The 24,441-nt window shown below is 41.8% G+C and overlaps 1 protein-coding gene across 3 annotated transcripts in view; it reads left to right on the top strand.

The window, feature by feature from the left end:
• Nucleotides 1–7,512, top strand: part of Tank (TRAF family member associated NFKB activator) — a 78,169-nt gene extending 70,657 nt beyond the window's left edge. For 2 of the 3 annotated variants that reach the window (XM_057755801.1, XM_057755802.1), the window contains exons 7-8: nucleotides 3,103–3,653; nucleotides 6,708–7,512. In XM_057755801.1, coding sequence (XP_057611784.1) covers nucleotides 3,103–3,653; nucleotides 6,708–6,884 — 728 coding nt within the window. In that variant the 3' untranslated portion in view covers nucleotides 6,885–7,512. Of the gene's footprint in view, nucleotides 1–3,102; nucleotides 3,654–4,708; nucleotides 4,871–6,707 lie in introns of all 3 variants that reach the window. The other variant, XR_009056015.1, reaches the window with a different exon arrangement.
• Nucleotides 7,513–24,441: the final 16,929 nt, after the last annotated feature.

The raw sequence follows: 24,441 nt of genomic DNA, 5'->3' as shown, positions 1-24,441 counted from the left end.
CAGCTGGTAAGAAAGTCACTCCAAGCACAGTTTTGTCAGCTTGATCCTCTCTGTAGAAACCATCATGTTCAATTTAACGTAATGGTTTTGAGGACACTCCTGAGTTGACTACCTGGGTTCTAGTGCCAGATTCAGCACTTGCTAGCTGCACAATCTTGGAAGTAGCCATGGAATTAACCTCCCCGTATCCATCCCTTCACATGTAAATTAGAGATAATAATAGTGCCTGAGTTGGCGTTACTTTGAGTATTAAGTAAATTAATGTACATACCACAGTCAGTGCATGGCACATGGAAGTGCTATCAATGTTAATAGCCGTTGCCATTAGCAGCAGCTGCTATTCTAAAGCATTTACCTTGTTCTCCTGAAAATCAGTTGAGAAGTTATTCCTTCTCAGGTATTGCTGAATTTTTTTCCTGTTTCTTAGCATTTCCTGCCACCCTCAAATCTACTACCAAGAAAAGTGACTACTTGAGAGTGAATGGACTTTGTCAACCTCAAAGGTCAAAGAAATTCAGCAAAGCAATTGAGTTTGGTCTCAGTTACTTACTACACTGTTCCTAGTCACAGCCAGAACGGCTGGTAAATGTGGCTTATATGAGGAAAAGAATAAGTATCATGTGTGCCAGGCAGTAGGTGAGACACCTGGGTAAATAGGGAACAGAACGTGGTTTCAGATGTCATAGAAACTGGCTTTAATGGGGGAAGAGAAAACTACTTGCAAATATGAGTGTTCAGGCCTCAGAGCACCTAAGCATCATGGGAGAGCCATTCAGAGAATCAGTGTCTACGTCAAGGTGCGAAGGACAAGTAAGAGTTAGGTGAAGAGCTACGCATAGTAATGCCTGTAGCCACCACGCTAGCAAGGCTGGGACTGGGGGGCTGAGAGTTTGGGGTTAACCTGGGTATCATAATGAGGTAGTCTGAGGGAGAGAAAGGGGGAGATGTGTAGGTGTATATGCAGAATGAACTAAAGGTGGAGGCATTGTACTGCACACCATAGCCAAACAGAAGGCTTTTTGTGTTAGAATGTACTATGGCAACAGATAAGTGTCATAAAACCCCAAAGATCAAAAGAATATAAAGAAATTGGCATTTGTTGAGCACCTACTAACATAGACTGTGGAAGGTGCTTTGTGTGCCCTATACTCTTATGCCTGCCTCCTTGGTAAGTCTTCATTCGTGAATGGATGGCTTCACTAATGACAATTTGTTCGTTGAATAAAATGCATTGCTGCACGCATAGTACTGCACACTTGTAATTCCAGCCCTTGGGTAGTAGTGTTGGAATGGTCAGGAATCCAGTGCTAACCTCACTAATTCAGAAATGTTGCAAAGGGTCACTTGTCCCAGCCGCCCAGTCCTGAAATAATCACACAAAAACTATGTTTAGTAAATCACTGTTTGGCCCATTAGCTCTAGCTTCTTATTGGCTAACTCTTATATTAATTTAACCCATTACTATTAATTAATCTGTATATCGCCACATGGCAATGGCTTACCGGCAAAGATTTGGCACGTCTACCTCTAGCCATGCATCCATGGCATCTCTCTGTCTCTGCCTTCCTCCTCCCAGAATTCCATTTAGTTTTCCCCACCTAGCTCTGTTCCCCTATACTATAGGCCCAAAGCAGTTCCTTTATTCATTTACCAATGAAAGCAACACATAGACAGAAGGACCTCCCACACCACAGAAATTGCAGACTGACCTGAGCTTCACGAGACCCTGTGTCAAAGACAAAAACAAACAACCAAGTACACCTCAAAGCACAGTTGCTTTTTGCAGTGGCGTGATGGAACCTGATTTTGTTTTTCTAGTATCTCAGGATCATAAACATGGACTATGCTTTGTTAATTGTTGTGTGTGTTTGGTTTACTTTGATACTGTCTGTGAAAACAGCTCTTGCTGGCTGTTTATTACACTGTGGCCTTTGGTTTATTTTTTTAAGATTTAATTTTAATCATGTGTATGTGGGTGTCTGCATGAATGTGGGTGCCTGTCAAGGCCAGAGATGTAGGGTTCCCTAGAACTGGAGTTATAAGTGGCTGTGAGTCTGAACTTCAGTACTCTGGGAGGATGTGCACTCTTATCTGAGCCATCTTTTCAGTTCACTATTGTGCCGTTTCTGAATTCCTAAGTCTCCATTTTTGTTTTGCTTGCCTCCTCCCATACTGCCAGCATTTGCTGACTTCTTGTCTTTCTCATTTAATTTTCTGTGATCCCTGTCACTCTGACTGGTTCCTCAGAAGTTCTCCTTGCCAGCATCTGACTATAACCTAGAGATCTTGTTGGAGAAATAACTTCTAGATGAACGAGCTAACACAGCACTGGTGCCCACCCCACATTTGCTTGTTAGTTAAAGAGGCCTTTTTAAATATGAGAAAATGACATATACATATATTTTTACTTTTTTGAGACAGTGTCTTACTATACAACCCTGGCTGTCCTTGAACTTGCTATGTAGATCAGGCTAGCCTGGAATTCACAAAGAAACACCTGCCTCTGCCTTTTAAGTGCTGGGACCAAAGGTGTGCGACACCACACCCAGCCATGTTCCCATGTAATTCCTTAAAGTGTATCCTAGAATGTCAGCCTCTTTTGCCTCCACTGTCTTCTTCTTTCCTGACCCTTACTGACACCACCGACTATAGACAGTGATTAAACTGATTAGAGTTATACTTAATAACACACTGATATTAGGGGAAATGAATTAACTAATTCATGTAGTAAATAATAAATGCCCTAATTGTGTGTATGTGTGTAAGCTTACAGTTGTAGCTCTGTTACAAAGTAAATATATATGCTACAGCATTGTTGTAAGTGTAAAGCAGTGTAACTGAGAACAAGATACAGAGCTTATAGCAGAAGACCTAGGAGAAGACAAAGCAATTGAGTTGCAGCCTGTATGCTGTGCTCAATTCACCTGCAGGGGACCGCTGTTATCCTCATGGAAGATGGGAGCCAACATAAAAATACCAGTTGTCTTCAGTTAGTATTTAAACCAATAGAAAAACAATAGTCCTCTGCCTAACACTGTTTCAGCTATTTTTTTTTCAATGATTTGAGTGTGACTATTTCCCTTCTGTATCCTTTTCCTGCAGACACACAGTGCTCTGTGCCCATACAGTGTACTGATAAAACAGATAAACAAGAAGCGCTATTTAAGCCCCAGGCTAAAGATGGTATAAACAGAGGTACACCGTGTATCGCATCTGTTACACCAAGAGGACTGGGCCGAGATGAGGAGGACACCTCTTTGGAATCACTTTCTAAGTTCAATGTCAAGTTTCCACCCATGGACAGTGACTCTGCTTTCTTACATAGCACTCCAGAGACACCGAACATCCTTATTCCTGACACATCTGAGGCTGTGTGCCAGGATACATTTAATATGGAAGGCAGAGACAACCCAGGAAACTTTGGTAAAACAGAAGAAACTTTATTTGAAATTCGGGGAATTGACCTCATGACTTCAGCTATACAAAACCTTAAAACAACTGACAAAACAAAACCCTCAAATCTTAGAGCTCCGTGTTTGCCAGCTGGAGACCATAATGTGTTCTATGTAAATACATTCCCACTTCAGGACCCGCCTGATGCACCTTTTCCCTCACTGGATTCACCAGGAAAAGCTGTCCGAGGACCACAGCAGGTAACTGTTTTGCATTAACAAATATTTTATTATGTGTGAACACACATTTTGTCATACATGCACAGATATGGATCTCTTTTAAGTTATCAGACATCCATTTTAAATTAATGACTATCCAGAGTTGAGGCTTTCAGTAAAATATGTAAGTTCTGTAATGAAGGACATGGATTTTAACTATGAGTATGATAAAGCTCTGTCGTGGTGTGTGGCATGATTCCCATGCTTGGTCCTTCAGTCACAGCTTGTTTTCGTCGGTATTCTAGTGGATGCTTTATTAGATCTGATCATGTGAGCCAAATATTAAAAATGACACGTACACATAATAGCGTGTGATTTTCCATATGTAGATAATTGCACCAAGTATTCAGGATAAACTGTCTTTCGGTCTGCTTGTTACGGTAGAGCATAGGTCTGCAGGGTTTAGTGTGGCTAACCTGACACTAAACAGACATCCTCATACATTTCTCAAAGAATGAGTTATTCCAAAAGTCTTGTGTGAGCGAGCTGATCAAATGTCTGTTTACTGCTTGTGAAGCACGAAGGCTTTATATAGCCCATGAGTCTACCTATAGACAATAGTCTACCTATAGTCTTACCACTGTGTCTCAGATTAAGGTTCTTTCACAGAAAGATTCTTTTTGTTAGGGAGAAAAATAAGTTTTGTTTAATTCCTGAATGCAAATGAGAAGTACATAAATGTTTAAATAAATAGAAGCTTGTAGGGGGAATCCTCATTAGAACTTTCAGACGTTTGATTTTCTTTCATTAAAAAAAAAGTCCTTTGGCTTTAAGTATTCTTAGCAGTTATAAACCTTCAAACAGCACGTGCGGAGCAGTAGTCAGACTGCAGTAGGTAAAACTAGGGGCCATGACAAGTCTTAATGATTAACTCTCTGTGTTCTGTCCTGCACCTTATTCCCATTGCTGCTGCCCAGTGAAACAATGAAACAGTTTGATTCCTTGTGAGTAGAGTTCCTGTGGAGCTGTGCACTGCACCCGTTCTGATTCTTGTTACTCTCCCTCTGCTCTCTTCTGCTTGTTCTTTTCCTCGTCAGTCTGTGCGTTCATGTTTCAGTAGATGGCACCCTGCATTGTGCATTTACTTCCATACTGCAGCGAGAGACACAGCTGCTGTGTGACTGCAACTTGATGGAAAAGTATTCAGCTTAAAAATGCAAGAGAGTTGGTGTTGAGCTGGCACGGGACATGGGCGCAAGGTTAGAGCATTGATAGCTTGGCAGGAAAGCGAAGAGATTGGTCTGATTTAAAGGCCATGTTACAGTTTTCATCCGCAAAAATACGTATTTAAAGGAGTCTTTTTAAACATCATTCTCTTGTATTAATGAATCTCCTTGGTACAAATAGTAAGAAAGGAAGTTTTGGTTACTTTGTTTTTATATGATATTAATCATTACTAACAAACACGTATTTTTCACTTCAGTTTTCATTGTAAAGATAAAATATATATCAGCTTATTTTTGTTCTACATGATTTTCTTTTTTTACTTTTGCTGAGTCAGTAATTGGGGTTCCAATTAAATTCCGAGCACAGCCCCGATTTGAACCAAGAGCTACTGTCAGATTTCGGAAGGAAGCTGTCAGTGGAAGATCGGCTTCCGTAGTTTAGGGACTGGCTCACTTTTAGGCTAATTTTTGCTGTTTTATAAATCTTAATTTACAAAACCTTTAAAGTAGTAATTTCATTACTAGCCACAACAGTTTTGCATTAGAGTATTTTTTTACTCTTTTCTTAAACTACAGCCAGTAACATTTTAATCTAATCAACTCAATTAATTTCCATTTATAATTATTACTGCTTTTTGTTCATTAGGAAAATTTGTCAACAAAAAAATTCCTTTGCCACAAACTTTACAAAATTTATTTTAAATATTGCTACTTTTGTTGCAGCAATCACTTCCCCTGGAAATAAACTGAGTCCACATTCTGAGGTGTCTGCACTCACTCCTGAATGTGTCTTGCTCCCTAAGCAGAGCTTATATATTGAACCCTGTACAGCCAGCCGTGCTCACTGTTAAATAGCGATGCCTTGAAACCCAGATACTTCGATTAACAGTACTGTTCATGTGAATACTTAGCTAATAGGTGAAGTTAAGACATAAACACTGTCATGCAACAACTAAGCAGTTTCATTAAAAACATATTAGTAATTGGAGCACAAAGGAGTCTCTTTAAATGAGTTTATAAGGTGACTGTCTTAATTTAGCTGTGTCAGTTTAGCTACATCAGGGTGACTTACCTGTGTCCAGGAAAGAATCAGTTGTTAATAATCTGGTTACACAGTTCAGGAAAGTAAGGCATTTTTGTCAACTTTTTTTTTATTAAGTACCTATTATTAAACTAATTTCTATATACTATTTTTCTAAATTTCTTAAAAAGATATTCACAAGATTTTTATTTACTAATAAGTACAATGGAAGTAATTCTTTTTAGTTACAATTTTCCATAGTTCTTTAATTGGCAACTATTGGCAGGTTTTTATTTTATTCATCTTCAAGAAAGAATAAGGCCAAACTGTTAAACAAAAGCAAAGTAGGAAATTAAGAGAATGTGTCTCAAGTTAAATTTTGTTGAATGATTTAATATTTCAAATTTTTAACTGACAAATAATTTGTTTAGTCGTTTAAGAGAAACTTTTTGAAGAAATCAGAATGCTGATTATATGTGATTTGTTTATTTGTATTTTGAGTGCCTTTACTAAAAGTGTACCTGTACATGTGTTATTCCAATTTAAGGTCCCTATTGTAAAGTAGAAAATACAGAACTTAATAAAGCCTAAAGTATTGGCATTGTTTGAAAACTATTGCCAATGTGATAACTGAATATTAATGACGGCTGGTGTTAAGCTGCGGTGTTTTTAAACCTGCAGAGATAGAATTCAGGAGTGTGTGGCTCAGTTGTGCCGACTCTTGCACATTACATAGGGAAGTTCAGATTTAAGCTCATACAAAAGTCATTCAAATATTTGGATTTGAAATTCGATGTAAGTTGATTTTAAATACAAGTAACAAAAGATGTTTTTGTTTGTTTCCTGCAGCCTTTTTGGAAGCCCTTTCTTAACCAAGACACTGACTTAGTGGTACTAACTGGTACAGACTCGGAACGCCTTAAACCTCAAGTGTGTGAATTCTGTCAAGAGCCTTTCCCACCGTCCATGACTTCCAGGGAGGATTTCCTCCGGCATCTTAATTCACACTTTAATGGGGAGACTTAGGGCACATTTGAAAACAGACATAGCAGGCTCTCTGTGATGTTCTGGATTTGTAATGCTGGAGAATACTTGCTTTTAAGCTAAATTTAAGATGGTTTATAAAAGAAATTCAGTGTCACTCCTATTTGAATTTTTTTCTAAACTTGTTACTTGTCTTTTGAGAGATCATTTTGTATAAAACTAATTCATTATATTCATGTTTACACTATTATAATAATTCAAATTTTGCATGTGACTTCGAGTTACATAATCATAATTTATATCTCAAATACCTACGCTTATTGTTTGGCTCATGAGATCTATTAAATTTGGTAATATCAAATGTGTGTAGGATTTCACTTGAATTTTTAAATTATTTATGCTACAGCTAATTTCTTTTAAGATACATAATATAATTTACAGAGAATAGCAGACAATATAATCATCTAAGTAAATATTGAATCAGACATTAGTTGCCCAGTAAAAATTATTTAAACATTTTAGATTATATTTTTAAATAATGCACATGGTTTTAATTTTTACTATGTGTATAGATGCATGATTAAATGAATTAAATATTAAAATTTACATGTGTTGTGATAATAAAAGTGTTCTCTTTTTCCGAAGTAAATAAATAAATGAAATTTGGGGAACGTTCATAAAATTCCTGTCTCATAGCATTTATTACACATTAATAGGTCACTTTAAATTTTAAAATGATCTTTCAAACTAAACATCCTAAAAAAAATCTTTTATTGAGAACAAATGCAAAAGCCTGTAAGGAGAATACATATTTATTAATTTAGATTTAGAAGTGTTCAAATTCGTGTTGAGAAATTTGCTATTCATTGTTAGCAGGCTGATTGATGGCCACTGGTCTCAAGACGTCTGCAAGAGGGTACCAAGTATGTAGTGCCGCAAAACTGTTCAAAATGAGACTTCCCTTTCATTCCTCGTGATTCTTGCTGTTTGGGCTTCTCTCCCCTCCCCACTCTATCCCCAAATTTTAAAAATGGTTGAGACACGGCTTCCATTTTATGAAGTAAGCATTGACTTGTAGCTTTCACCAGAAATGTAACGTCCTTGAGCAATGTCTCATACTGGAAGGTTTAGCGTGGGGGAATTTGAGCAGGCCTCTGTGCCCAGTGGAAGAATGAGAGTGGTACTCGACTTCTCAAAGTGCCAAGCATATCACGTTGATATCTTCCTCACCAAGGTGACACAGCGGTTATTAGGTATTCACTGTGAAGGGTTCTGAGGCATGTACATCTTTTCTGTTGCCACTAGGCTGAATGGAAATGCCTAGACAATTATCCAAAGACCCTTCTCTTTCCCCTACCCTCAGTCCTAGCCTCCCCTCACTACACACACACACACACACACACACACACACACACACCTCATAAATTCCCAGTATGTACCAGTCAGGATATACAGAAAAGAGAGAAAATTTCCTCTCCTATCACACAGTTGACATCTCACTGACTTGCTGACAACCAAAAGAACCTCAGCATCCCAGAAAGTGACTCGGAATGGACCACTACCCGCTTTTCGGGCCATCCTTTCCTCAGCACTTTAGTAAGAGATGGGAATTTAAGATTCCAGCAGTACCCCAAGCTGCAACTTCTTAGGGGCAGAGACCCTTTTGGGCTGCCAGAGAGGGGGCTTCCCTCCTGCTCTACAGAGGTTGGCGGGAGCCACAGCTCGAAAGGTAGAATGGACACGGGCCAGGTCTGTCCCTCTGTCTTACTACTGTGCTGGTGCCAGGGCTGCCTCTAGGCTTCTGCCAAGCCTGGCCGGGTAAGAACAGCTCCCAGGTAAGAAAGCTACGTGCTCAAAATGCTGAGTCTGAAAAAAAAGAAAGAAAGAAAACCACCCCTGCCGAGGCGAGGCAGTTGTGAGCGGGAAGCCTGAGAAGTGGGAGGTGAATGTCCTCGGGATGGCCCCCCTCCCCCGGTGCAGCTTTCCCCGGAGGCTGAGTCTGCTGCCAGCGGGGACATCTGCTTTCTTACACTCCAGCCTGGCTCACCCCGCCCCCTCAGCCCCGGGTTGCGTGGTTATTTTACCAACACCGGGGGAGGGAGAGCTTGAGGAGGTAGAAAAGGGATGGATGGAAGCTTAAAAGATTTTCTTCCCACTCCCCCCAGTCCCCTCCTTTCTTCTTCACATCTTTTAACCTTCAAGGTAAAGACTTTATAAATATGAAACAATAAGGGAGTCTGCCGGCTGACTCGCAGGCCCGCCGTGGGCTAGCGGGACTGGCGGGGCTGCCGGGTGCCGGCCTCTCTCTCTCCAATCCTCCCGAGTCGGGCCGCGCACGGGTCGGCGGGTTCGGCTGGGCGCTGCGGCCGGTGGTGAGCGCTCATCCCGTGGCGCCTTCGCTCCTGAGCTGCTGCCTCGACAGCTGCTTGTAGCTACAGTAATTAGACTGTCAGTGCTTGTTAGAGGAGAGAGAGGAAAACACGCTTCTGACAGCAGATTCCGAGACTCCCCAGTTTGTTAATTTCTAAGAGATCTTTAAAGCATTAATTGAGGTCTCCCCAACTCTTCCCTCCCGTCCCTCTCCCCAACTCCTCCCGTCCCCAAAATATCTTTAGGAGAAAATTCTCTCCGCGTGGAAGCAGTGTTTTCCCGCAAAACTGCCAGCCCGCCCCCTGCTCATGCACACACACACCCTAGTTTACATATGCATATATAGGCGCACACGTATACGCAAGGTTAACTCCGCGGAGCACTCGTCCAAATAGGCACCGAGATTGCATTTAAAATGATAATAATAAATAAATAAATCAACTAGGAAGGAAGGGGGGAGGGAAGCAGAAGTCGGGAAGAAAAGAGAAAAGCAGCAGGCTGATTACGAGGTGTCAAAACTGCCAGGAGCAAGAAGGTGATAGCAATCAGGGGTGAGAAGAGTGCGGCATTCGTGCGGGGCAACTAATTATCCGTCTCATTTGAGAAGAGCAGCATTTGAGGCAGCAGCGTTCGCCTGCTGAACGGTGACAGATTGGCGCGGAGGAGAGGGGAGGTGTTAAAACAATGGAGCCGGGCGCGCGAGCGCTGCTGCATGCTAATCAGCCCTCCCTCCGCCTGCCTGCCGCGCTCCCTCCTTCCTCCCGCTCCCTCCTCCGCGCGTCGTCCTCCCGCCTGCGGCGCTCCCTCCTTTCCAGCGGGCCCGCCGCCGCCCGCTCCCCGGCTTTCCCGCGCGTCCTGCCCGCCGCTGGCGAGCCTCACCCGGGTTGGCCGGTGGAGCGCTGCCCGCATGGGGCGCCGGGGACCCACGTTTGCGGTGCACGCCTGCCGGGCCTGCCTACGGAAGAGCGGACGCCCGAGGCCCAAGGTGGAATAAAGAGCCAGAAAAAGCAAAGGCAGACCCAGGCAAACCTCTCCCCCACCACACAACACCCCCCCCCCACACACACACACACACCACTCCAGTTCCCCGGCCCGAGTTGAACCTTCATCACCCTACAGGCTTCCAACCGCGATGCGAGCCGCCGCGCCCGGCTCGCATGAGCTTTGGCTAGGTCAAGCCCCCAAAGCCTGCTGCGGGCTGCGACCCTTGCAGCCCAGCACTCGGCCCTGTGCACGACTGCGCTTTAATAAGCCAGAGAGGGCCTTCCGATTAGCTGTACTCCAAAGTCTGACCTCCTGACCCCAAGACTAGGCTAAAGGGGTTTCTGTGCCACATAGCCCAGAGAGAACCACCTAGGACCGTGGTAGGTAGGACAAACGCCTTTCAAAGGCGGCCACCCTCCCTAGACCCGGGGTACCCGATGACGGGGGCCTGGACATAGCTGGTGAACTGCGTCCTTCCTTGGTCGGCTGGCCCAGGGTTCTGGCCTGTGAGATTGTGGGCATGAACAGCAGCTCCTGAAAATCCACCATAAACTGAGTCGAGGCTGCAGTCAGCCATACCTGTTGAGGCCCGCTGGGAAGCCCGCGTAGGTTTCCTAGCGGTCCCTTTGACCCGCAGAGTTGCTGGTTGAGCAGAAAAACACTTGGAACTATCATTTCATCAACTCTTTTTAGAATTAAACACGTTGAAGTCCCCACGGCTGAAGTGGCTTAGCCGGAAACCAGAAACAAAGAGCTGAATGAGAAGGCTGTTTCTCCTAAGGCGCCGGGCTATTTTGCTAACCAGGTGCCTAAATTAACATGATAAAACTTTCCTCTAACCATAGGTGACAAATGAAAGTAAAGCAGCTGAAAGATAGCCCACGCCGTATAGCTTTATTTTCCCACTAACTTTTACCCCGGCATAACTTGACGCAAACAGTTGCGCAGAGGCTTATTGCGTACGCAAGGTTTCGTTTATCTTATTGTCTTACCCCTTCCGTTGGAATAATAAAAGTACATCAATATAAGATCAAGTGGCTTCAGTGACTCATGGTGTATTTCAGTTCTCATGGATTCTAATCATTTGGAAAGCTACACGAGTGCTCACTGTAAGTCATTTTTCCATTTAAAATACACCCAGGTATACCAATAAATTAATGAATGCAAAATTATTAGGATCAACTAAAGTGCTGAAAAATTTTAAATTTCTAAAAAAGGGTTATATAAAGTATTTTGTGTTCGTAAGAAGAAATACTTTTGGTTTCTCCTCCTCTGGAAAACCATGGACGAGACTTCTGCCCTCGGCCCATCACGGGCTTTCCAGTGCTACCCTGTTAGCCTGCACTTGGGAAAATCCGTGAATCTGTTAAAATAGCAATCCATCTAACAGCAAGGGGAAAAATTACTTTCATTAATGTAAACCTGAGCTCGGTGGTTCCATCGACATCAGAATTTATTTATTAACTATTTATCAGCCTTTTCTTCGTTCACTAGTTCTGCAGAAGCATGGCATTTGAAGGCGCGAAATAATGTGGTTCGATTCCCCGTTGCCTTATGCATATCAAATAGCTAACAGAATTCTTTCCCTTCCATCCGCTTGGGTTTTATGGACCTAGGACAGTTTCCTCTCAGCCCCTGGACCTCACAAATTTGCATGGCTGTTTGAATGGCATATTTACAGATAAGTTTTTATTTGCACATAAGGACAAAAAGGTGAAGTGAAATTTGGTCCCAATGGAAACCTGATAGCTTCCCTGAACATATGGCTCACTGGTCTGTTACTTCCTTTTTGAGATCATTTTCCAAGACTTTTTTAATATATACATCAATTTGACACCAGTTATAAAGAAAATATATTGGTTTCGAAGATGCCTCCACCTGGGGCGTATCTTTTAATAACAAAGCATGTAGTCAGGTGTACCTCCGAATTTACAGGTCTTGGCGAGCAAGGCGTACTTTAAAGCCAGCCATCACTGACAGCTGATTTCCAGTCTTCAGAAATGAGTTAGTTCTGTGGGTTCTTAGAATGCCACCAACAGGATGACTAATGCTGGATAGGGGTGAGCGCCGAAAACTCTTTCTGGAAGGCCCTGCACTTGGGATACAGTCTTACAAAGATTTCTCTCCCTGTAGACACAAATGATGTAAGTCTCATTCGCTGCAAGTGTGTGGCGCCAGCTTAAGACTTTAGGGGAAAATCACAGCCCTGAAAAAGATGTAAATGTTCAATTGGTAAGAAAGGGGGGAACCGTGCTAAAACATGTGCCCGCTTCCATTCTGCTTAATTTACTATTCAAGACAAGTTTTTCCTAATAAGCTCTATTGTTTCTTTCTGTTTTGTAAAATTTAGTATGTGTGAGACAAAAACCAGATTCAGAATGTGAATGAAGTCTGTTTAGGGAACGACTGTTGGAGACTATGGTTCAAGAAGGCCTCGGATCAAAAGAGATCTCACCTATCACCACTGATAACCGAGCAAGGGCTGGCAAGCTCACATCTGTGGCTGCTTGCGACCAACGGTACTGCCTACTTCCTCCAGCCTCAGAACGCCCCTCAGATGAATTCATACATTTCAAAGTGCACCAAGTGTCCAAATGTTCAGAACGATGGCACCATGCCTATTTACTACCTACCGTTAGCTCTGGTTCATGACAGTCTTCTTCCATTGGTCGCAGGTAAGATCTGGGCCAGGTCTGCCTGTGAAACGTGGAAGTCTTTAAGTCACTCATGCCTCTCCAGGAGACCCGGCACCTCACTAAGGAATCCCTTCATAGGTAACCAGTGCCACACGCGCATGCGTGGGCACACACACACACAAATATACACACGTCCCTTTGCCATCTAGAAAGGCCAGATAATCTGGAGTTGTGTGTCCTTTCTTACTTAGGGCTCTATAATGCAAACGCTGAAAAGCTAGCTTACTGATACACAGATATTTGTTTGGGAAGCATATATAAAAGATGTTATCACTTAGCTCAATGAATAGTTGTTTTCACATCAACAAGGCCTAAAATATGGCCCGATTCAGTTTTCTTGGTAGTTGAGGGCGGGGGAGGAGCAACACTAGACCCAAAGAGAATAAATGAGTCTCTCAGAAGCACTTAAATTAGCTAGACCCCAACTAAGGCTCTCTGGACCGTCAAGCTATCTATCCTTTTCCCCATACAATCCCTTTTACATGCACACACAAATATACACAAAGTAGACTTTTGCCCTGCCCATCTCAAGGACTTTTGATTCAAAGACACTGACAGTTAAGGTAAGTGTGATGAGTAGGGTGGGGAGCCTGGCCCCAGAGTGAGCTTTGCTGTCCAGGTATTGAGTTAGCCAGCACCCTACAAGGATCTCAGTTCATCTCTATTGGAAGAAGAGGCGCTTCTCCATTCTGGGTGTTGAGCATTTCTCGAGCTGGCTCAGATGAGAATAAAGAAAGTATTGGAATGAATTTTTGTCATTTGGGATGCTTCAGGAAGAACTGAATGTATAAAGGATTTATGTCTCTGCAATGTTCAATTAACCCACACCGTAACCCCCAAACCACAATGCTCACTTCTGATAATCTGAATTCTGAACCAGGGGTTGGAGTCCTCTAGAGAAGAACAGGAAAGCAAAGCGGTGTGAGCCCAGAAGTAAGCACATCCTGAAACCAAATGCATTCTGTAGCTACAGGTTGCACTTGGCTCCTGTTGGCCTTCCTTGTCTGTGAAGGCCCTGCAGCTCAGGGGGAGGTCTCAGCCTTCCATTATCTTCCCCCGGTGTTGGCGAATCAACTCTGACAACAGATCTCATTAGACAAATAGTTTCTCCATTTGCAGTTGTTAAATAGCACTAAGTGTCAGGGAGAAAGGGGCATCCTGTGTGGGTGTATTCATCCAACTTCAAGCAATTGGCTTGAAAGGCGGCGGGCTAGCTCACTGGGAAACCAGAGAAGCCAGAGGGTGACAAAGCTCGCTTGAGAAAGCTCTGTCTAACCCAGGCTGGGAAAGAAATATAAGCAACAAGCATAGGGCTTCCTCCCTTCCTTCCTAAAGCAACACACACACACACACACAGACACACACACGTACATACATACACACACTCACGCGCACACACAAACACACACAGCCTCATTACTGTTTGGTCTCCTTTTCCATGAGACTTTCCTACGGGCATTTTGAAAGCCTTTCCTTAGGCACCCTGAAGACAGTAAATGAGATTTATGCCTAGATGAAAACATGGGATAACTTTCAAAGTGGGTTTCCATCTGCCTTTCGGCTTTCAAAGTTCCCAAGGCCCAGCTTGGTTTTCTTTCCCAGTGAACACTAAGAGGGCAATACTGCTCTATAGGAAGGGTTAGACAATTGCATACAGTGCTGACAGGGTTCTGTTGTGATGGCCAGAGATGCGGTGTGAACCAACGGCAACCACAGGGAAGAAATCCTAGCCCCTGTCTTTGTAAAGAGGCTGTCCATCAGAGTCCCCCAGCCTCACAAGTCGTTCTTGGAAAACGATGCAACTGATTTTCAAAGGAAAGAGCTCATAAAAGTGGTGTCAGGACTGCATCAGAGAATAATCCTTGATGCCTACCAGTATGGCGTCATCAGTAAAGGAGCTGTGCAGATGTAACCAATGAAAACACAGGATGCTCAATGAAATCTGAGATATAATCTTTTTAGGACACATAAGCCCCACACTACTTGGCAACTTTATTTTTAACATCACAACCGGGTCTTAAGAGAGTCTTCCCTAAGGGTCTAGGGAAATAGATGTGCAATCTGGAATTTTGATTTTTGCCTCCCGTTCACCAGACAGCCGCAGGCCTCTCAGATACGGACTGGTGTGTACACCCTGGACCTCTCGGATACAGACTGGTGTGCACACCCTGGACCTCTCAGATACGGACTGGTGTGTACACCCTGGACCTCTCGGATACGGACTGGTGTGTACACCCTGGACCTCTCAGATACGGACTGGTGTGTACACCCTGGACCTCTCGGATACGGACTGGTGTGTACACCCTGAACCTCTCGGATACGGACTGGTGTGTACACCCTGGACCTCTCGGATACGGACTGGTGTGCGCACCCTGGACCTCTCAGATACAGATGTGCTGTGCCCACTGTTCCTCTTGCTTTTGACGGCAAAGCTCTGTGTTGTTTCCATGAGAGTTTAAATAATCTCCTCCACAGGATGGCGAGCTTAGAGAAGGGTGTACCCCAATACTCTTAGAGAAGGGTGTACCCCAATACTCTTAGCAGGCATCTTTCTTATCTCTCTCCTGCTGCCTCAGGTGGTTAGGAGGGACACCCAAGCCTTCTTGACTCCCTTCTAACCCAGCTGGAAAGCAGAGGTGAGGCCGAGGAACTGGGTCTGTGAAGAACGAAGCGCAGGAAGCCAAGAAGGAGGCCCAAGGTCCTATCCAGTTTGTTACTGCAGGACTGAGGACAGGATAGGCCTTCCTGAGGCCTGAGCTGGAGGCCACCTCTAGGCCTGCTGCCCTTTGGTGGGCGAAGCTCAGAGGCCAAGGACCTGGGCAAGAGTTGAGGTGCCTTGGCCCTTGCAGCCTAGCTGCGCCGCTGCCAGGCTTCTACACGGCCATTCTTCCCCTCATTTGTTGCATTGTTTGCATTAATATGAATATCTTGTTCTGTTTGTTTTGTCTCCTGGGAGCCAATAAAGCTGTGATTTTTTTCCTTTCCACCAAATGCAGCTCTACGGGCGATCAATCAATGGGTAGTCTTCGGATAATCTGTGAGAGTGAGAAATCTAATAAAGCTAGCGACTAAAAAAAGAAAAACCAGATCTATTTTTCTCTTAGATTAACTACATCAGGATTAGTGCGCTCCTCTCCCGCCGCTCGAGGTGGCTTTAACTTTTAATGGATTTCAATGTCAAGATAGGAGGGAGGAGAGCCTAGGGGGAGGAAGGAAAGAGGCCTCCACGCTATCTGAGGTTGGTGGGTTCTTGCAGGAGGAAAATTCAGTTCTTTCCTAAAGTCTCAGAAAATGAGAGAGATGTCGGGGTCTAATAAAATACACTCTTAGAGCGAGAGCCTCCCGCAGCTTTCCAAAGAGAAAGGAAATGTACACTGATAATGAAGTAAACCAAACAAAGCGAAATCAAGTTATTGGGTCCCTGCCCCTCTCCCTTGTTCACCAAACTCAGTACAGCAAAAGCATTTCCTGGGAGGCGCTCAGCTGTCCTTGGCAAGACAGGCAACCTCAGGATCTGCCTGGGCCGCCACAGTGTTCCTCGCGGCACAATGCAACCCAAATCATTTATAAACAGATCAAAATAACTATCCGAATTATCTAATATTAACAGCTGAACTGATGAGCTCACGATTATGTGATGAATTGTTAAATCGCAGAAGCATTGTTTTGGATTGCTAATTACAAAAAAAAAAAAGTAAGCAAACCCCATGACTCTAGATATGACAACTGAAAATACCCACAAATTATTTAATAAATGAAGCGTCTAACAACTTTAACACTTCCTGGTCGCCTTGTTAATAAATGTAATTTGAGGTAGATTTTAAAAATCTTCCATCTAAACAGTGAATTCATTACGCGCCATTCAGATCTCTGGATGCCTATGGACTTCTTGGAATTAGGTGTTAAATAGACAAAAGTGAACCAAACTGCCTTTAAAAGCACAGCATGACCATGTAATTCTTTTTCCAGTTTGTGGTAAAAAATGATGAAACTTCTTTCCAAGTAGCTATCACCCAGATTTAGTGTGAAAAGTAGTGTAATTGTAATTCACGCCATCAGGGTCTATCGCTGATAGACGATCAGCTGTTCCGTGGTGGGAGAGGCTTTCTTTTCAAATAGGAAAGCTGCCAAGTGCTCTGTGATACCTCCAGCTAGCTTATCGGATTGAGTTCAGAGCCAAAACAGCAGCTGCACACATATGCAAATTGGCAATTAATAGTATAACATTCTGCAAAAAAAAAAAATGTTTAAAAAAATTTTAAAGAAAATAGAGAGAGTTACCTGCACATTAACCTTCCCTGGAACTTCGACTTCTAAGATGAATGAGGAAGGATTAATTACCCTCTGGAGGGGCTGGCTCTTTATTGCCTTCTCTTCTGTAAATCAAGTCTTTGTTATCTCTCCGAGTTTTGCCCGCTTTGTGGAACACAATGGGCTCTAAAACAAGAAGTTTAAAAATAACTTTTTAAAAAGACTTTATACATTTGATTCCAGGGAAGGAGGGACATCGAGTCAGTCCCGTGGGTCATTCTTCCCACAGGCAGCGACCACAAAACAAGGGCTTTTGCATCCTTGGGAAGTGACATTTTGTTCCTGGTGTTAGCTTCTTCCACTACAGCTTGTAGTGGGAACAAACTTCACATCCTGGGGTGCTGCTTCCCTCCCTCAATTCCTGTCTGTCTCTTCCCCTCATTGACAGCAGTGCCACTGTGTGCTTCTCACAGCAGTTTGCGGCAATCCAGCAAGGTTTATGGGTTATGTTGCCCAGCATGCGTAAACACAACACTCAATGTTTCCTTAAAAACCAGTTTGTTAAATTTTGTATCACCCCTGTTCCCCCACCTCACTCACCCCGATGCAATTCTCTCTCTCTCTCTCTCTCTCTCTCTCTCTCTCTCTCTCTCTCTCTCTCTCTCCACACACACATACACACTCAACCACACAACACACAATACATTGTTTTCCCTGACAAAATGATACAGTAGTTATGACTCTAAGCAGGTCTGCAACCTAAGTCCCTCAGGAGGGCCTGCCACTCCCCACAGCAGGCTTTCTCTCCAACACTTAGGGTCCTCTCTTCATGCCCCTCTCTTCATCCTGACTCTCTCTCCTAGTGTGAGAGTGGAGTAACCAACAAATGCTTCTATGAATTTTAGCCCCACTGCTAGCAGTTGAACCCAGGGTCTCAGGTATGCGAACCAAGTCCTGTACCCCAGAACCACACCACCCATATCTTGTGGTGAAGGTCTCTATTTCTGGGGTGTTCTGGTTCTTTGGTATTTCCAAGTTCTAGGAGTTTGGAACTCACATCAAAATCCTGATTGCCCTTAGCACTGAAAGGAGAGAAAGTTTTGTCTTTATGTTTCTGGCTGCTAACAGACGAGGCTGTGTCCTCACCTGACTATGACATGCAAAGCAGACTTGAAGTCGTTGGTTCTCTTTCCCCTATGAGAGCCTGTACATCTCCACTCCATATTATTGCTCATGAACTGTGTCTTTAGTTTTCAAACACTTTCCTTCTGGCATTCTACGGGCACTTCTAGTCTGAGACAAATTTGAGGTTATTAATGTTCCAATCGAAAGGATACTGCACACTTTTGCTAATATAGGCTTTGAGCTTAAATGCTAACATCTTAACTGGAAATACTCATGTAAAATTTAAATGTATCTGTTTACATTTCCTAGAAAAATATTTGGGATGATGATGATGAATTTTGCATTCAAGGCAATGTGAGACATAGACCTTTTATTCCCTCTGAAGAAACCCTGTGTGGATCAGTCCATTGCCGTGTTTTAGATGTGATTACCTTTCTCTGATCTCAGCTGAAGCATTCTATGCCAGAAGACTAAACTGTATAGGAAGAAAATGATCTTGCTGAGCTTAAATTTTATGCATAAGTATATTGTTTTTCTTAACTTGTGATCCAATTTGAAGGCATTGTTAGGCTTTTCAGTTTTCTTGCGATTAAATGAAGAAAGGTTTAAAAAGCGAGAAAGTCATTGAAAAGTTGCTTTTGAATAAAACAGAAAAATGGGATTGCCAACTTTCTCTCTAACTTCATTAGCATGGCTGTATATACATTTGCATGTAAAATGTAGCTAACAGAAATTACACAGAGGTAAATTTAGTCCCCTTGTGCCTACCTCTATGGTGAAATCAGACCATTTGGCATAGTGAGAAGTCTTCCAAGAAGCCTGGTTTCCACCTGGAAAATAAATTACTAAATTTGAATGTGTTACTTATATTATGGTGAGTTGTCTATCTGTTACATTTTATTTTAGTGCATATACTAGAAGTTGTATTTAGAATGTTCTAAAATTGTCATCTGTCAAGGTAGAGAATTATAATACTATAATTATATACAGCAAAAGTGTCTGACTTTAGATTGTTTTGATACTGTTGAAATTATGATATACTTTTTAAAATTCGGAATGTTTATCATAAATGCATAGGTTTAATTATCAGATTTTTTTGGCAGTAATTTAGATTAGCCATCGTAAAGTTATTCCTCACCCTCCATTTTCTGGGTGCTGAGGATTGAACTCGTGGCTTCACACGTACTATATTGCCTGCCATTGAGATATATCCCCAGTGTCTTTCATATTTACAAATATATAGACAATATTTATACATAGGCTTCGGCGTAGCAGTATCTACTTGTACTTCCATTGCTTTGTCCTCAAATACTACTTAAACTTTTTCAGCTGAAAGAATTCAGATCACTATTGCTTTCTCAGTTCACCAGTCTATCTCAGTTAACTGCTGCTAATGACAAAAGCCTGTTTGGGGATGAGTACAGCATCACACAACCGTGATGTCAGTGCTGAGGAGGCAGAGGGACCAAGGTTCCAGATCACGCTGAGCCACACAGTGAGGCCCTGCCTCAAAAAATTAGGTCATTTTGAGTAGTCAAGGAGTCTACGCTGTTTAACTTCAAGTATTGGTGAGCTGTCACAATTGGTGAAGGCAACACTCAGTGAATTTATCAAAAAAGAAAGATGCCATCGCTTTCTGATGCTGAAGAGGGAGGAGGTACTGGTACGGGCCACGGCTCAGTAAACAGTCATAGCGGCCACGGCTAGTGGTAAGATGTCCCTTTTAAAACTGTCCAAGTTCTTCATCATCTCAAGGGATAGTGAGTTAATCTCCTGCAACATGCTAGCTTCCTTTCTGAAATATCTATTCTGTAAGTAGAACTAACCAGAACAGGTGTGGCACTGGCATTCCGTACCCTCAAGTGCAGAAACGCTGTAACTCACTACGCCGTACCAAATACGTCTAATTATTATACTACCTTCACAACAGTTAGACTTCTTCTGTTTGTCCTTTCCAAACCTCTGACGGGCTCTGGGAATGCAGGTGAATGTATGATAGATGTGACCTTCTGTGTGAGTGAAGGGGGGCTGATTCCTATCTAAAGGTGCTATAGTTGAACAATATGGTGTTAAAAATGTTTTCTTCTGTATAAGGCATTTGTTTTTAAAGAATATATCTGCAGAGTTCATGGCACTTCTAGACAGTAAATGAAGATCTGTTCGTTAATGATAAATGAGAATTACCTTAGAAAAATCATACCCCTGGGAAACTTAATAGCAAGCTATTATTCTAAGAGTTGACGGTAGAAGACCAAAAATAATGTTTTGGTTAAAGTCTTTCTCTGTGGTAGACACTTCACCTACATTCCCTGATTCCATTTCAGTAGCCACCTTTGTTTTGTTGTTCGGGGGGGGGGGGCAAGTTTAAATCACATGACTAGAGAGGAATGAGCCCCTGAGACTCCAGAGACCATGACCTTCTCATGGGCTGCAGTTCCCCGTTGGTCACTGAAGAGCAGAGGATGGAGGATATTTGAAAACTCTTTTCCCAGTCCGTGAATTTTGCGCCCCAGTCAAGGTCCGTCTGATTAGGAAATATTCCTATGACTAGAAACAGCATTGCTTTGGCACATGCATGAAGACGAGCTATCTACACATCCATCCTCAAATTTAGCAATTCGAAGCAGTTAGCTACGCGGACAGTTTTGTATGCATTGCTAAATGCAGACACAAAAACTGCATTTGCAAAAAGAGGAAACCCAGTTAAACTAGGTTGCAAATTTGGCCCTAATTTAGCGTAGCATTTGTGATACATATAGGTTAGAGTGACATTTATAAAGTGGTGTGAAATATGAGAAAGCTCCAATGCTAGACACAAAGACTTTTACGATTGCTTTTGCCTACTTTGGTTAGTTGAAGAAACAGGAGGAAGAATTTGGTTTTTCAAGTGACGGGAAGCCTTTAAGGATGTTGGAACACTGTCCTGTCCCCTGGGGTTCTGCCTGCTGTACAGTTTTAAATGTCTTTTAGCTAAAAAATTGGCCAACAAGGGAAACATCGAGATGAAATCTCTTCTTACTTAGCTGGAAAGTGAGAAACTATTGGGGGCTAGCACAATCTAATTGTGATAGTCAGACGTGTGGTCAGCTTTGGGGGGTCAAAAAAAAAAAGCCTGTGATGGTTCTACTTAACGGTAGTTAATACAGCCACCCGACTGGAGGAGCTACATGTCTGTTAGATCTGTTAGGAGAGTCTGTCCTTCTCCTTGGCTGTAGACAAGAACTACAGCCGGAAGTGAGACTAGATAAACACACCACATTTCACACAAATGCTGCCTTCGAGGTACCTGACTCTCGCCATCTCCCCACTGGAGGCCACTGGAGGGCAGTGTTTTCTCCTCTGGGAACAGCACCTGGTCTTGGAGGCGGCTTTCAAGTGATGAGAAAGGCAGGCATGGGAGATGGATGAGTTGCCCTTGTCGGTCAGGCTGTTTGGGGTTTATCCTCCTGTTTACATGTTAGGGAAGTTTTTGCTGACACGACACCGCCAGCCAAACCATTGTGTTTAAGACCAGGCTCCGATAGGAGATCCTGTACAATATTTACTATTTACGAGACTTTTAAAGCTATGAATTAATTATGCGAGAACTGTATAAAATTGATTTTGTTAATTTAAGTGGGAAACGAAAGAAGATGTATAACCAAGAGTGACTAATGTTTACTAGACGTTTCACATTTGACAGCTTCAATGTTTTATTATGTTTACCGACTTGATCATTGTATTATATTTAACATGTATACATGTTTTAAACAAGTCAATATTTTCTAGAAATAACATATGAGACATTTCCTAGAAGATCATTTGTCATTCTTTATCAAGTATTTTGTTTCCTATCTCTAGCAATAATAATGTAGGAAAATAGATTTTTTTTTATTTTAAAGAAACAAAATCTGGCACAGTAGCCCATATCTGTAATCACCCTAGCACTTGGGGAGTGGAAGCAGAAAGGTCAGGAGTCCAGAGTCATCCCAGCTACACAGCAGGTTCAAGCCCAACCTGGGTTACGTGAGCCACTGTGGCAAAAGATTACATAAATAAATAATCTGTTATCCAATGTTAATTTGTAAAATTGTACTTGTTTGTAGGTTCTGTTTAAAATGAAACTAGATTATATTTATAACCTGGTATGGGATAACTAATTTATTTAAAGGCATATAAAGCTAATTGAATTGTTTTCATTTTAACAGTCATTTGTACCATTTCTTAAATGAAAATATCTTTTATTTTATATTAACTTTTTCAAACCAAATATTGCTAAATTTTGTAAAATCCACATATAGTTTTTAATCTGATGTTTCATTTTTGTTTCATTTTTAAAATAAAGTGCCTAACTGCTTAGTTGAGACTTCACCAGAACACGGCAAAGCAACCAGTCACTGTAGGGAAAAAAACATACATCTCAATGTCTATGCCACATGGTTTAATTTTTTAAAATTTTTATAAAAGCAATACATATTCATTGTGGAAATTATAGAAATAACAAAAGTTATAAAATATACCCAAGCATTTTACTTGATACCTCATAAATATGTACAATATTTACATATGTTAAAAATTTAAAAATAGAGAAATAAATAAAATAACCATCACACACTATATTTTTAAAACTATGGTTACTAGAGGTCGCTCATCTTGCATGTTATATCTCTTTCCATGTGTGCATGTGTGTGTGTGTTGAGGCTGGACCTGAACATGCTAGGCAAGGGGCTGCCATCACCATCATACATGCGCAGCCCAACTAATGTTTCCACTCTGCAAACAGTGCTATGATAAGCTGTTTCATAAACAAATATTTAGAGACATCTGTAATTTATCCGTTTCATACAATTTTCTAAAATTGGAGTTTCAAAGTTTAAATTGTTTTTCTATTTTACCGGTTTCAGTACACAAACCAAAGAGGCTTCTGAAAACAGAGGCCTATGGGCATGCCCGTGATTCATATCTTCAACAGCACTGACTGTCACCAGGGTTAGCCTTCTGCAAACTGACAGCTGAAAAAAGAATGGCCTTTTGCATTTTGCTACTTTATGTGAAAAAAAAGAAAAAAAAAACAAGTGCTTCAAGTGCCTTGACCATTTCCTTCCCTGGTCTGTGTCTTAATTATTACTGTATGTCATCCATTTTTTTCTACTGGGGTGTTATTATTTTTAATTATAAGAACTCTCTATGAGAACAGCAAGAAAACCACATAATACTATGCATTATTCAATGTAGTAAAATGCATTTTACAAGTATCTTCCAAAGCTAAGTCTTATAATATTTTGCTATTAACTCTTTCATTTTTAAAATGTCAATTTCTCAATTGTTTTCATTTCTCCCTGGCTTCTACACTTAGAAAATGTCCTCGTGAAAGGTTCACTTTATATTTTCTCTTCCTCCCCCCTTCCTTTCTCTATCTATCTATATCTATATATATATTCATTTGGTAGTCGTGATGTTTTAACAAATATGATGCTAATTTTGGTTTATTACATGAAGTGAGAGTTTGATTCCCTTTTCAGTTGTTAATTGATAATTTCTGCATGGTTTTTGAATGGTACATTTCTCTCCAAATGATTTAAAAAAGACTTCGCAATCCAATCGAAAGCTTTATGGCTCAGGGTCTACCCCTGAGATTAATTTCTGTCCCACTAAGTTCTCTATATCCTTCCACATCTGTCACAATCTTTTAATTACCCACTCCTCCGTCTAATATTAAGAGTCCTTCTTAAGCAGCTTTTCAAAATTTGTCACTCTTGACTATTCCTTCATGCATTGCAGAATTACTTCACTAAGTTAAAAAGATTCACTGGAGAACATATGCTTTGGTATGGAAAAATGCCCAAGATATATTAAGTGAAGAACAGTATGTATAACATCATCTCTCGTAATGTAAAAGAGGCACAAAAAGCAGAGCGTGTTCGTGTCCGTGTGCGTGTGAATGTGTGCCTTATGGATGCCTATACCAGTGTTTGGGAAATGAACAAAAATATTACTAGCAATGTTTACCTGTGGTCAGTGGGAAAGAATATGGTATGGAGAAGAGGAACTTTTGCTTTTTATTATAAATTATCTTTACACATTTTTAATTTTCTGCCATGATAAGGCATTATTTTTACAAGTTTTAATGCATATTTTAAAAACTGGAGTTTGCTGGGCAGCACGCCTTTAGGGCCAGCACTTGGGAAAGTGGG

The sequence above is a fragment of the Chionomys nivalis genome, chromosome 22 (genome assembly GCF_950005125.1).
Source record: "Chionomys nivalis chromosome 22, mChiNiv1.1, whole genome shotgun sequence".
Classification (NCBI taxonomy): Eukaryota; Metazoa; Chordata; class Mammalia; order Rodentia; family Cricetidae; genus Chionomys; species Chionomys nivalis.
The sequence above is the reverse complement of the archived record's forward strand: the minus strand, read 5'-3'. Positions and strand labels throughout refer to the sequence as shown.